Source organism: Mytilus galloprovincialis, chromosome 11, assembly GCF_965363235.1.
Source record: "Mytilus galloprovincialis chromosome 11, xbMytGall1.hap1.1, whole genome shotgun sequence".
In the NCBI taxonomy this organism is placed as follows: domain Eukaryota; kingdom Metazoa; phylum Mollusca; class Bivalvia; order Mytilida; family Mytilidae; genus Mytilus; species Mytilus galloprovincialis.
The window spans coordinates 73,157,157-73,171,952 of NC_134848.1; the positions used below are offsets into that span (position 1 = coordinate 73,157,157).

A 14,796-nucleotide genomic window follows, 5' to 3' on the forward strand; every position below is an offset into this window, starting at 1 on the left:
ACTTTACGACACAATAGTTTTTCATCAAATATCATTGATCAAATATTACATAACACCGCTTACAGAATATGACAGTTGTTTCCATTCGTTAAATGTGTTTGAGCTTTTTGATAAGGGATCTTTTTTCCGTTGTGATTTTTCACAGATTAGATAAAACATACCTGTTGTAAGATCATGACTAAGAGGTGCCTGCCAATTACTTATAAATGCGGCTGTTTTTTATTCTTTGGTAATCGCTACATAGTTATAAGATTCGAAGTAGTGTTTATATACATGTATCTCTATATAAATGTACAATAGCTATTTTCATATTTTTATTACTGTGCACTGAATGGACACGTTAACTGTATTGATTTTTTTAAGATTATAATTTCAGGATGGAGATAGTTGTCTGCCTACCAATCCCTGTAAGGAACGTGAAAAGTGTGTTCCATTGAATATAAATGGACACGTTTGCATATCATATCGTAAGTATACTTCAACACCAACGCACATTCTTAGTGAGAGTTATTTCCCAACTTAAAAGTTTGGTTGAGTTTGTTTTTTTTTCATATTTCATGTGTGCAACGTTTATGTTCAAAAAAGTAGAAATGGCACTTGAATACGTGGTTCGTCAAAATATATATCATATACTATTTATTTTATTATTCCGTTCGATCAACTTTAAAGTTTCCACATGATACAGGCATTTACTGCTGTTGAAAATTGTGGATTAAACCTGGTGTTATACCTTGTTGAAGTTCTTACTTTTAAAAGACATGGAAGTAATCAAAAGGAAAGTAAAAGTGAAAAGAAAGCATGCAAGAATGTCGAGGAACGGCGAAAATAATGGCAAAAGACAAAAAGAAAAATAACAGCAAAAAGGTTACGAAACATCTCACAAAATACATAAGATGAGAAACACACCCCTTTCGAAATACTATGGTTGGCCTTAAAGTGTTGTGTCTGATTGAACAATCATTTACATAAACCAATAGAATGATCTAACTATATTTGCTAATAGAGACTCGCATTATAAAAACAATGAAGAGCAACAAAAGGCGGTTTTTCATTGACAAATATTATTTTTCTTCAATTTCCTTTTATTTCATCCTGTCCATATGCACCCCATACATGCTACACTATATGCTATATGCTAAGACAGGGCTATGAATCAATCAAATTAAGGTCAAAACTCAAGAAATTTTACGGTCGCCATCATGAGCTGATTGGCCATTATGACAAAAGTGTGTCAGAAATCCTATCTGATATTCTTCTTTAGTCATAATAACCTTCCATCATTACCAAACTGAACAACGAAATAACACGACGGGTGTCGTATCCGGTGAAGGAAATGCTTACCTTTCCGGAGCACCTGATTTAACTCCCGGTTTTTAGTGGAGTTCGTGTTGTTTCTTATTTATTACATATAACTGTTGATGTAAATGTCTTTTGGTTTTACGAGTCTTTGTTTACTCCTTGGTTTTGATTGTTATTGTTTTGCTATACATTTTTTTGTGGTTGAATGGTTTTCTTCTGCCATTCAAATATGATGACCTGTCAGTTTTTGTAAACCCTAAATTTACAAACTAATCGTAAATTCATTTGTGCATTTCTTGTCTGTCTGAACACACTTCTCTTTATTGATTGTATTAAATAAATGGTTTTAGCTCATATATAGTAGCTAGGAAATAAAAGAAAAGTGTAAGTTCGTGTCATTGACGCAGCAAGCTAACAACACTTAAAACAATCACAAAATTGTCAACAGTTAACAGATGTCTACATATAGTTTGCTGAAGTAAAAGCTTTATCACAGCAATTACAATAATTGAGATTTCTACTGTTCTCTCCTGGCATGGCCCAATGGAGAGGAAATGGAAATTATGATTTTACGAAGATAAAGATGTTTTAATGTCATGGAAATACAAACTTTGTTAAGTCGGCCTCATATCTTGACTTACATCTAGAAATTGACAATGAGGGTCGGTTGAAAACAAAACTTTACGACAAAAGAGATGATTTCAGCTTTCCAATTGTGAACTTTCCATTTCTGAGTAGCAACATTCCAGCAGCACCTGCATACGGGATATATATCTCCCAATTGATACGATATTCCCGTGCTTGCATTTCCTATCATGATTTTCTTGATAGAGGGTTGCTGCTCACAAGGAAGCTATTAAACCAAGAGTTCCAAATGGTGAAGTTGAAATCATCCCTTCGTAAATTTTACGGACGTCATCACGAGTTTGTTGACCGTTATGGAATAACCGTTTCACAAATGATATCGGATATGTTCCTTACGTCGTAACTACAATCCCCTTCCCTTTCATGAATGTGACCTACCAAATTAGACTATTTACCGGATTTGTTATCACACAAGCAACATGACGGGTGCCGCATGCGGAGCAGGATCTGCTTACCCTTCCGGAGCACCTGAGATCACCCCTAGTTTTTTGGTGGGGTTCGTGTTGTTTATTCTTTAGTTTTCAATGTTGTGTCGTTTGTGCTGTTGTTTGTTTGTCTTTTTCATTTTTAGCCATGGCGTTGTCAGTTTGTTTTAGATTTATGAGTTTGACTGTCCCTTTGGTATCTTTCGTCCCTCTTTTGTATTTAAAATTGTAACTACGATTTTTTTCTATTTTTTTTCATTTTTTAAAAACCAGAGATGAAGTTAATTAAATGCGTTACAGTACCAGCATTTTCCAATGTGTGTATTATAGTTCCCATTGCTCAAGTTAAGCTCGAAGGATCTTATACCTTCAAAGAGATTAGTAAATCCGAGAATGATTATGTTACTTTTTCTTAACAAACGCTCTATACAATACATTACTACCATCTAAATCAGTACCAGTATATAAAATTTTAAAAAAAACTTTTGAAGCTAGTCAAATTGATTAACTTATTTAATCTGTAATCCTTTCATGTTTTACATTAAATGTTTCAATACTTGATTAACAGCTTAATTAATAGTTTCATTACTCAAGTAATCTATATATTGATGTTAGCTAATAAACGTACAGGATAAGCAATTATAAAATAATTGAACGATAGATTATTTGTAAATGATATATGAACTTATCCATTTAAACATTATTAAATAAAGTGTAATGACATTTTCCTTTTGATACAATCTCAACTAAACAGCTTCTCATTATAAACAAATAACCACATGAATATTACCACTAAAACATAAATATCAAAATTGTTTCCTAAAATTGATCGTCCTGAAGATCATAAAAAACATTTTATTAAAATAAAGTATGTCAATAAAGGTTTTGATTTTGTTAATATTGCTGGTATTTTTAACGACCATTCTGTTGAAGAACAAATTCCTGGATATTTTGATAATACTGAGCTCCATCTTATGTGTTATATTTACAAGAAATCTACCCGGACATTTGTGTTTAATTACAGCCAATTGTGTAAAGATGTTAATATCAGTGAAAATACACCTACTTCATGTAATTGCAGTAATTCCAAATACATTGAAGGACCCATTTCCCATGTTATAACAGGAGATCTTAACATCGTTCAAGACCGAGAGTTGAAATCATTCCTCAGTAAAGGACCTAAACATCGCCCCCTTCAACTATTGATTGGAATGAGTGTCATGATATCATCCACGACTCACTCCGTACTTACGATTTAAAATGGATAAAACGGGAAAAAGCTGACACAAAATCTTTGGACTCTTTTTTTAATTCAGTTATAAACATTGTTGATATACGTATTCAACATTTTAAAGAACATTTTACTCTCAACAATAACCACAATAAACCTATTTCTCGTATCAAACATAAACTAAAAGAACTAGCCAAGGAATTTGTTTTTGTCCCGGCCGATAAAGCTGCTAATGATATTATTATTGTTTGATGTAAATTTTACATTGAGGTTCTACAAAAAGAAATCACAAATTCACCAACATTATAACTGACTCCATTTTCAGAAAACGACATCTGTAACAAACATAAACTTTTAGCTACCGCTTTACAAGCAGAACCAAAAACAATGAAAGTCCCAACTATGTATTGGCTTCCGAAACTACACAAAACACCTTACAAATATAGATTTATGTCGTCTTCAAGCCATTGTTCCACTACTAAATTATCTATTCTTCTTACCAGTACACTTGGTACAATTAAAAACTTGATAATAAATTGTTCAAATAAGGCCTTCGAAAATAGTGGAATTAATTACTTTTAGAGTGTCAAAAACTCGTTGGAAGTACTTGATAAATTGCATGCTTATATTGGTGATTTTGAATCTGTTCAAAGTTTTGATTTTTCTACCCTATATACCACATTGCCTCACACTCTCATTAAGAAAAAATTCACACACCTAATTAAATGGGCATTTAAAAAGTCAGAATGTGAATATATATGTTCAAACTCTTTTAGGCATTTTTTAGTAGCAATAAACAAAAAAACTATGTCAATTGGACATGCTTTGATACTATATCTGCCCTTGAATTTTTACTAGATAACATTTTTGTTCGCTTTGGTGATTCCGTATATCGTCAGGTTATCGGAATTCCAATGGGGACTAACTGCGCACCACTTATTGCGGACCTGTTTTTGTATTGCTTTGAGTTACAATTTATGACAAAAATCAGTAAAGACCCATCGAAACAACATCTGACACACAAATTTAATAATACTTTTAGATATTTGGATGATATCTTAGCTCTCAATAATGACGACTTCAGTATATATACTTAAAAGAAATTTATCCTGTTGAACTTACTTTAAATAAAGCTAATACTAACAATGACCACTGCCCTTTCCTCGATCTTGATATATATATCATTAACGGAAAGCTTAATACTAAAATTTATGATAAAAGAGATGATTTCTCATTTCCTATCGTTAATTATCCATTTTTAGATGGTGACGTTCCCTTGTCACCATCTTACGGTGTTTATATATCTCAACTTGTACGATTCGCTCGTGTATGTAACAATGTTTTACATTTTAACGAGATAAATTTGTGTATTACTGAAAAATTATTACACCAGGGTTTTCGATAACACAAACTAGTCAAAACATTTACTAAATTTTATCATCGGTATAAGGACATCATTCCTAAATATAGCTCAACATGCAGACTTCTTATACGTTCAGGTATTTCACATTCAATATTTTATGGAAATATTCTTTGTAAAGCACAAAAATGACAGTATTCACCTCAGAAGCTTACAAAACCTTTAAATAGACTTATTAAGAAGGGATATAGTTACGATATTGTTGTCAGGTCATTGAAGATTGCCTATTTTAGCGTTAATATTGATTCACTTATAGGGTCTTTGCATCGGAACTAAACACATTTATTATTTATAAACCAGTTGTTGGCATGACACGGGTTATGTTCTTCTCATATATGTTATGATGGTATGATACTAAACCCCTCACGGGGAGGATTGTGCCTGATATTCATATGATGAAGACATAATTTTTCAATCAGTTTAATTGAGGTCCGGAGCTGGCATATAAGTTAACTGCTAGTAATCTGATTTTATTTATATATTATTGTCATTTTGTTTATTTTCTTTGGTAACATCTTAGGACATCAGACTCGTACTTCTCTTGAACTGAATTTTAATGTGCGTATTGTTATGCGTTTACTTTTCTGCATTGGCTAGATGTATAGGGGGAGGGTTGAGATCTCACAAACATGTTTAACCCCGCCGCATTTTTGCGCCTGTCCCAAGTCAGGAGCCTCTGGCCTTCGTTAGTCTTGTATTATCTTAACTTTCAGTTTCTTGTGTACAATTTGGAGTTTTGTATGGTGTTTATTATCACTGAACCAGTATATGTTTGTTTAGGGGCCAGCTAAAGGACGCCTCCTGGTGCGAGAATTTCTCGTTGCATTGAAGACCTGTTGGTGACCTTCTGCTGTTGTCTGTTCTATGGTTGGGTTGTTGTCTCTTTGGCACATTCCCCATTTCCATTCTCAATTTTATTGTTCACGTTTTGGACGATATTCCCACTTCTTGTGCTGCCTCTTTTCGAATTTAATTCACTGATTTAGATGATTATAAACGTACGTACATAAACACTCACTGTGACAGTTGTAATATCATTTTCCTTGTTAAGGTAATGTTGAGCTGTCAACGATATGCCAAATTCATTTTTGTACCACCCAACTTTTTATATACTAGTATTTCCTTTTACAGAAATAAACCTACAGCCTGGTGGTCGTTTTGAGAAAAAGTGTGTTATTATTGTGTTCCGTATATCTTCGTTATTTTAAACATGGCTCTTAGTTCTATTTTTGTCTACAATTATGTCATCCTCGGCCTTTTTACTACAAAGTTTGAATTGTTTTCACTATTTGTTGTTGTTAGATGTATCATTGAAAATCACACCATACAGCCTTGTTTGAATTATGTTTTATCTGTAACTTTTGTTTCTTATTCCGAAGACGAAATGGTCTAAACATTGCTATAACGTTATAATCAATATGACTAATATTCCAAGAAGTGACAAATTCGAAATCGTACAAAGTCATTTGGGTTTATTACATACAAAGCTGCCATAACATGTACCATGGTATATCAAGCAGTATATACATATTTCAAACATCTATTATTCGTCAAAATTCATTGAAAAAATAAACCTATTTAATACTCGACAGAGATAGCTTTATTTATACGTTTATTTATATGAACGCCTGTGAAGTCGCAATCCATGATTGCTACAATAATACTCTTGAAAAGAAACAAAACTACACAAATCGGTATACATTCTGTGTACTGAAAACATAAGAGGTCTATACAGTAAAATCTGAAATATGTCGTATGTGCTGATTTTCCTCATAAAAATACAACATTTTACACTTACTGGATTGCTCAGATCCGTGGTCATTTATAAAATAAATAATGACAAACGATTTCACACACAAAAAATAAGAAGATTGTTTACAAGTAGTTATTAATAAAAAAAGAATATGATAATTAAAATAATAATACCGATTGTATCATAAACAGGATCGCCATGCGATGAGCAGCCTTGTACAAACGGAGGGGTCTGTCGTAATCAGGTCAACAGTTATGTATGTAAGTGTCCGGATGAATGGACTGGTCTTAGCTGTGACAGTAAGTTACAATTTTTTATACTAAATATGTGACTGACGAAGTGGACGAATAAGGGTATACATGCTCTCGGAGCATGGTCCTTTATTTTGTTGTTTTATTATCTGATAGTGTATGTGTGTTTGTGCTTACGGAAGTGTTATTTTTTTCTTAATAACATCAACGAATTTTCTATTAGTTTATCTTTCTTGCTTATATCATTTCACAATGATCGTAGTTTAAACGTGCTCCCTCACAACTTTATATTTTGCATAAGAGGAACAGCACGTATAACTGTTGTTATTAATTGTAGAGACATTTGGAAGAATAAGATAAAATATAAATGAGCTAAATGGCTGTTACGTATTTTAAAAAAATCAACATTACGATATTGTTCTTGTGAAATGTTTTCGGATAAATTGCAAATGTCACAAGATAAAAAAAAATATACACAACAGAATGTTAATACGATTAACACATTAATTGTTGTCTTTTAAAATACTTTATACGTTATGTTGTGTAAAGTGTTCTGTTGTTTGTTATTTAATTTTTTAATCCCTGGCGTTTGAATTTCACTTTGTTAGCATTCGCCTTCCTTCACTTTCGATGATACATGGTACAAATATTTCAAGGCGTTATGCATTTTTGATAGTCCGTTTTGATCAATTGCCAATGTCGAAATATATTACAATCTTAAGATCAAGTACTACATTTGAACACATCTTTTTCTTTAAGCAAATGTGTGTGGTGTTAAGATGGACTGTTCTGACCTTAAAAGCCCTATCTGCAAAACTGGTATATACCAACTCAATATGAATGGCACCATTAATGTACTCTGTGAAATAAATGATAATGGAAGCGGCTGGACTGTAAGTATTACAAGATAATTGTCAGATGTTCTAAAATGTCATTGTTTGTTTAACGATTTGTTTCTTTGCAATGGAAAAAAAAGTCTTAGGTTGGACAAACTGTATCATTGCATTAAGACAGGAAGTGAAGTAATCATTGTATAGTTTGGGGTATCAGACAGTTATTTCACTCCGTTAATGCATTACACGAAATGAATTATATAACTAAAGTTTTTCCTAGGAGTTGTAGATCGTTTCAATAGATAAATTTATAAAATTGAAATAAGATTATCTACCAGCATGGTAAGAAACTACAGATTATTTATACGGCCTTGAACTATATGTAAAACCACGTTAAAATGGTCTTCGTTAGACCATAATACAAACAAATGCGTTCTGGTCAAAATTCAAATGCAATCTATCTCTGTTCGTACATACTATTTAGGAGATAACTGTATTGTATTTAACGCTTGGCATTCTAAAAAAAATAGATTTAACAGTCGCAAATGGAGATGAATAAGCGATGCGTAGCGAAAATGAGAAAAGAAATCTGATATATGCCAGAACTTTGACATTGTGTTGGATTTGACATTAATATTAAATCACTACTTATCAGATTGGTGACGACAAAGGAATACATTTTAAGTTAAAGATTTTGTTCTCCAATCAATGTAAATTGATTTAAACTATTTGTTTGAGATGGCTACAATGTAATGGATATGACAGCTCATTGAATGGTTTCATTGATGTAGGTTGACTCAGATGCATATGTCGTTAGCACATATGTTTAGTATATATCCATGTTGGTTATATTATAAGTAATTGCAAAACCATGTCAAATGACCAGCCAGCCTAAACTAATTATTTTAGGTATTCCAGAGAAGACAGAACGGCAATGTTGACTTTTACAGGGATTGGAATTCTTACAAACTCGGATTTGGAAATATGAGTGACGAGTTCTGGCTAGGTACAAGGACTGTATGTTTTAAGTTCAATTTTGCAAAGAAAATGCATTACATAAGTAAAACAAATGTATGGTATATCTGATCAGAGATTTCGTTTCCATTGCAATAGGCTAAAATAAATAAAAAAAACAAATATATCTATTCTGTTCTAGAGTTACGAAAAAAAGTAATACACCTATACAAGAAATCATGTCCTGGCTCTTTGTTTATAAAATAGATGAATTCTTTTTATTAAAGTTTTTTCGACAAGAGTGGTCACAAAAAGTTAGGAGCTGCATTTTTTCTAAACAGATTTATATATATATAGGTGTAAAAACATAATGTTCACATGTGCAGACATATATATATTCATTAGATAGAATAATAAAATAAGTAAAAAGTTAACAGTTCCATTCTATCGATTTCATCCTTCCATTGGGACTCTTTAGGATAACTGATGTAGTGTCGCTATAGGCGATGTCGTTGAGGAGGTTTTTATGACATTCCGCCATTGATCGTTATTAAAAGTTCTCTGGATTTAATTTCGATCGGAACGTTGTTATGAAATAACGTTCCATCTCTTTTCTGTATGCTTCATCCCGTCTACTTTTAAAAAAAGGCATTATTTGAAAATGTTTTTTACCACAAGTATCAAGATGAGCACTAATCGGCGAATTTCTGTATTGTGGGTGTTTTATTTGTTCTTTGTGCGCTCGCACCCGTTCACAGAGGTTATTCCCGGTCTGTCCAATATAATTTTCGTGACAACCAGGACATGTGACACAGTAAATAAGATTTGTTGTCTTACAAGTCATAATGGCGTTCACATGAATTTTTTTGCCACCTTTAAATGATTTCATTTTACCCGTTTCTAAGTATTTTTTATGTTGACCGCAAACACCGCATCTTGAATCTCCGCAAGACTTTATTTCAAAGTCACTAACCTTCGGTTAGAACCGAGCTCTGGTTAAGTGTTTCTTTAAGTGTTTAAGTTGTCTTCGGCTGTAGATTAAGTTTCCTTCCGGTATCAATTTTTTCATAGTTGCACTTTCGTGTAGAATCGGGAGGTTTGAATTAATTGTATTAAAAGCGTTTGGTAAATATGGGTCATGTGTACTAACAAACGGTATTTTCTTTAAGTTTTAATCCGTGTCTTTAACTTTCGGGGTTCGTAATTCTTGAAGTGTCAATAGTTTAGATTTTCAAATTCCACTTTCGATTAGACCCTCTGGGTATAACTGTTGTGTCAAATAGCCCATTAATTCCTTTAAACGTACTTCTCGAATGTTATGGTCAGATACTATAGCACAAATCCGCCTGGCCATACAGTAAGGTATATTTCGTTTTGTATGGGACGGATGACACGAATGAAAATTTAAGTATTGATGGGTGTCTGTGGATTTATAATAAATATCCGTTGTTATTTGTCTGCCGGATTTTAAGCTGAGGATATTCAAAAAATAGTAGTTGTGTGTCACTGGTTTCCATGGTGAATTTAATCGACGCATGTAAGGAATTGATTAGATCTTTAAATTTATATAAATCTTTTTTCTGATCTGCTCCAAAATATTATGCAGTCATCTAAATATCTTTTCCAAAATTGAATGACATGATCACAGAAATTTTGATCGAATTGGACAGATATTTGTCGATACATCTGTTGCTCTAAGTATCCCATCACTAAGTTTATGTATGTTGGGGCAACTTTCCCATGGCTGTATCTTTAATTTGTTTCCGTCGAAATAAAATGTATTTTCTTCCAGAACTATTTTGGTAGCCTATAGTATGAAGTTTGTTTCAAATCTACTGTCAATTTCATCCCGTTTTTCTTTAATCCAGTATTTTACGACTGTAAGACCTAGATCATGGGGAATATTGTGTATAGACTTGTAACATCAAAGCTTGTTAATAGTGTTTCTTCCGGAACTATAGCAGGAATGTGATTTAAAAATTCCATACCATCTTTGATATAACTTGGAATTGACGGACATAGATGTTTGATAACACGGTCGATAAAATGACTTAGTCTTTGAGTTAATGATTCCGGTCCGGCTATAATTGGTCTTAATTTCAAATCGCCGGGACGGAATGTTTCAACGTAGATATTGTTTTGATCGCGAACAGTATTTTGTATTTGTGCACTTTTATGTACTTTTGGAAGTCCATAAAAATTACTCTCTTTCGGATCAAAGTCATACAAGTACGCTATTTCCTTCTCGGTTAGACATTTGTCGTAGTCTTTTATCAGTTTTTTTAATCTCTTTTTATTTGCTTTATGCGGTGTTTGCGGTCAAGATACAAAAATACTTAGAAACGGGTAAAATGAAATCATTTAAAGATGGCAAAAAATTTCATGTGAACGCCAATATGATTTGTAAGACAACAAATCTTATTTACTGTGTCACATGTCCTGGTTGTCACGAAAATTATATTGGACAGACCAGGAATAGCCTCTGTGAACGGGTGCGAGTTCACAAAGAACAAATAAAACACCCACAATACAGAAATTCGCCAATTAGTGCTCATCTTGATACTTGTGGTAAAAAGCATTTTCAAATAATATATATATTTTATTTCATGCATCAGTTTTTTACAGACAAAGCCATTATAATAAAATCCGGTTAAAACAAACCTAAAATTAGAATTTGCAAACCACATTTGAATTAACCAATAAATGTTTTCTTTGGAATCACATGCACTACTTTTCAAGAGAGGTAATACTTTATTTGATGTAATCGGTATAACAAAAAAAACAGGCTTTCGATAATAAGAGAGGACATTTAAGCAGGTGTTACTGTACTTTGTTCTTTGTTTCTTATGAATCTTTATCGTATCAATAGTTTCGGTCGCATGGCTGGTTATAAGTTGAGGAAAGTTCAAAGACCCACACTTACTATATAAAGTATGAGATCATGACGTTCAGTAGCCACGTAAGAACACAGGAAAACCTCTTAAAGTCTTTTGCAAAATAAACCAATTGAATAAAGCAATTATCGAAGCGTTGATTACAGGTCCATGGTAGAGGTTTAATTTGGTAAAGGCAATTCACAAACAGCGGGGCTTCGACCCATACTATGGTTTTTACCTGTTTGTGACAATAATGCATATACATAATCTTAGGCAAATGTTCCGGGGAAACATTTGGATGACCCAAAATACAAACTGTTTTGGACCATTCTCACCGACATAACTAACAAAAACAAATCTTCCTAGAGTTGGCAAACCCTGAGGGATTAACCAGACTAATTGTACCAATTTTAATCAAACTCATTTACTTTCAGGTAATAAACACCTGCACCTATTAACAAACCAAGGCACATTTACTCTTAGAATCGAATTGGAAGATTTTGACGGAAATCATCGTTACGCAGAATACACCCAATTCTCCATAAGTGATGAACGTTCTGGATTTAAACTGCATTTCAGTGACTATACAGGGGATGCAGGTAGTATACAAACATGATCAATAGTTGTATCAATTGTTTATCGATATAGCTTGTACAGAACATGAGTATCATAGATTGATGTTCTTCATCTGAATGTCACTGTAAAGTAACAACACAAACCAAAATATTCCGTAAATTTATAAAGCTGAATATGATTACTGTGTTCAAACATGTGTTCTGAAATACACATTGAACAACACGTTTTAACATTTGGTCTACTCATTAACATACCGTGTGTGACTAACACTTGTTTGAAGTACACAGTCAATAACCGATGTGTACTATACATATTTCAGAAATACGCAGTGAAGAACCGTACGTACAACACGTAATGCTTCAATATTCAGTAAATAGCCGTGTGTACAACACGTGTTTCTAGCATGAACAATAAACAAACGTGCATGTGACAGGTGTTTCTAAAATAAAAAATTTAAAAAATAACCGTATGTGAAATACATATCATTAGGCGGCTTAACACTTCTGCTGTCTATATCACCTAAATATAGATATGTTCGTGCAATGTTGAATTCATGTCACATTTCTACACAATTTTTGGTTCATTCTCGGGTTGGAGAAAATTATAAATATATGTATAGCGGTGTTTAACTGCAGTTTAAATCAATAAAAGATCAATGAAAAACTATAAAAACCTTTTGGTATTCGACACCATACTGCGGGTATTCTAATCTTTAAAAAATATTGTTTACAGGAGATGCGTTTGCGTACCATAATGGATATATGTTTTCAACGAAAGATAAAAATAACATGGAATGTTCCCAGACCTATAAAGGAGCATGGTGGTACAATACTTGTCACTATAGCAACCTGAATGGTCAGTATCTGACAGGTACGCATGCTTCATTTGCTGATGGTGTGAATTGGTATCCGTGGAGAGGATATTACTACTCACTAAAGTCGACAAAAATGATGTTCCGTAGAGCATAGAAATGTTTTATGTGTAACAAACGATATAGAACATTGTTTTATGACAATAATGTTGTTCAATAGATATTGATATCTTTCATTAATAACGTACAGTACAAAACGTAGCAATTATCGCAACCGCTGCTTAATCTCAAAATGACAATAAAAACAACATGAAATTGTAACAGTTCGACTCTGCTATAAATTGACGGATTACTTTTATATTATAATGATGAAAATGCTACAGTATTTGTCAAAATTGGTGAACTATCAAAATATAAATAGTATGTTACAATTTTACACTTTTACACTTTCTCAGAAGTACATTGATTTGAAGACAGTCAGAAATATATAAGAAATATATGTAACAGGTCAGTGTCATATACATGTTGAATGTACCATATCGTATTCTTCAATTTACATGTTTTAAATGATTGATTCATAACTTTAACCCCATCTTTGTTAACAAAGTTTTATCTTATTAATATAAGTAATTATATTAGTTAACTTACTTGTTTATGATGAGAAGCCATGGTAACAATAATCTGTTATTACATTTTGCAATTATGTTTGAAATGAATAAGTTAATATGTGATTTATAACATAATCTACATCTAATAATTTCTAGTTGCTCATTCTTAACGTTGATACCATGATCTCCATCTTTACTTTGTATACCAGCTTTGATAAGCGCTTCGTATGACTATAAATGTTCACATCATTTTGTATTCGTTCTTTAAACAACACATTTATTTATTCAGCTAAAAACAATATTATTTTCATCAACCTGTGTAAATTATTTGGCGGTATTAAGTCCAAAGTTATCTTTATCTTTCTAATATCGTTTAACATCTTACTCTCTATATTATTGATTTTGTATTTACATTGTGTCTTAGATCACACGCATTCGTTCAGTATATGTTCACTTGTTTTTGTTTATATGACTTTTGATTGAGTTAAGTCATTTTAATATATATTTTATGATGTGTCTTCCTATGTTGTGATGTTACAATGTTGTTTGTATGATATGTAATAATGAAGGTTCAACTTGGTAACTATGGAAAAGTTTAAACCCGCTGCATTTGTTTGCAAGAGTTCTAATTTAGGAACATGATGTTGTATTTGTCTTTTGTTGATGTGGTACATATAGGTTTCTCGTTTTTTAAATAGATTAGACCGTTGGTTTTCTGTTTGAATACTTTTACACTGACTAATAACTTTTGGGGGCTTTTATAGCATGCTGGTCGGTGTGTGCCAAGGCTTCATTTTGATGACTGTTCTTTTCCTATAACGGTTTAAATTGTGAGTTGTTTCATTGGCACTCATATCACATCATCTTATATCTATGAACTACTTGTACAATGATAACAATAATGTATCTGTTAATTAAATCGAGCATTAAAAATAAGACTTAATGTATGCATTGATTTCGGTTTAAGTAAGTTCATCTGTTTAACGTTTTAAAACTGAAATACTTAACGTAAGAAGATTTTTCAGGAAAAAAACCCGATTCATATGAGAAAAAGATAAAAAGCATATTAGTAGTATGATAGTGGTTGAATAAAACTTCCCTTAACACATCGGAC

General features: G+C 32.4%; 1 protein-coding gene across 1 annotated transcript; it reads left to right on the plus strand.

Annotated features, from left to right (window-relative positions):
- Window positions 1–7,789: 7,789 nt before the first annotated feature.
- LOC143051374 (ficolin-2-like) lies at window positions 7,790–12,317 on the plus strand. Its single transcript, XM_076224301.1, has 3 exons — window positions 7,790–7,917; window positions 8,767–8,863; window positions 12,122–12,317. The coding sequence occupies exons 1-3, from the start codon at window positions 7,804–7,806 to the stop codon at window positions 12,301–12,303; spliced, it is 393 nt and encodes a 130-aa protein (XP_076080416.1). The 5' UTR covers window positions 7,790–7,803; the 3' UTR covers window positions 12,304–12,317.
- The last annotated feature ends 2,479 nt before the right edge of the window (window positions 12,318–14,796 follow it).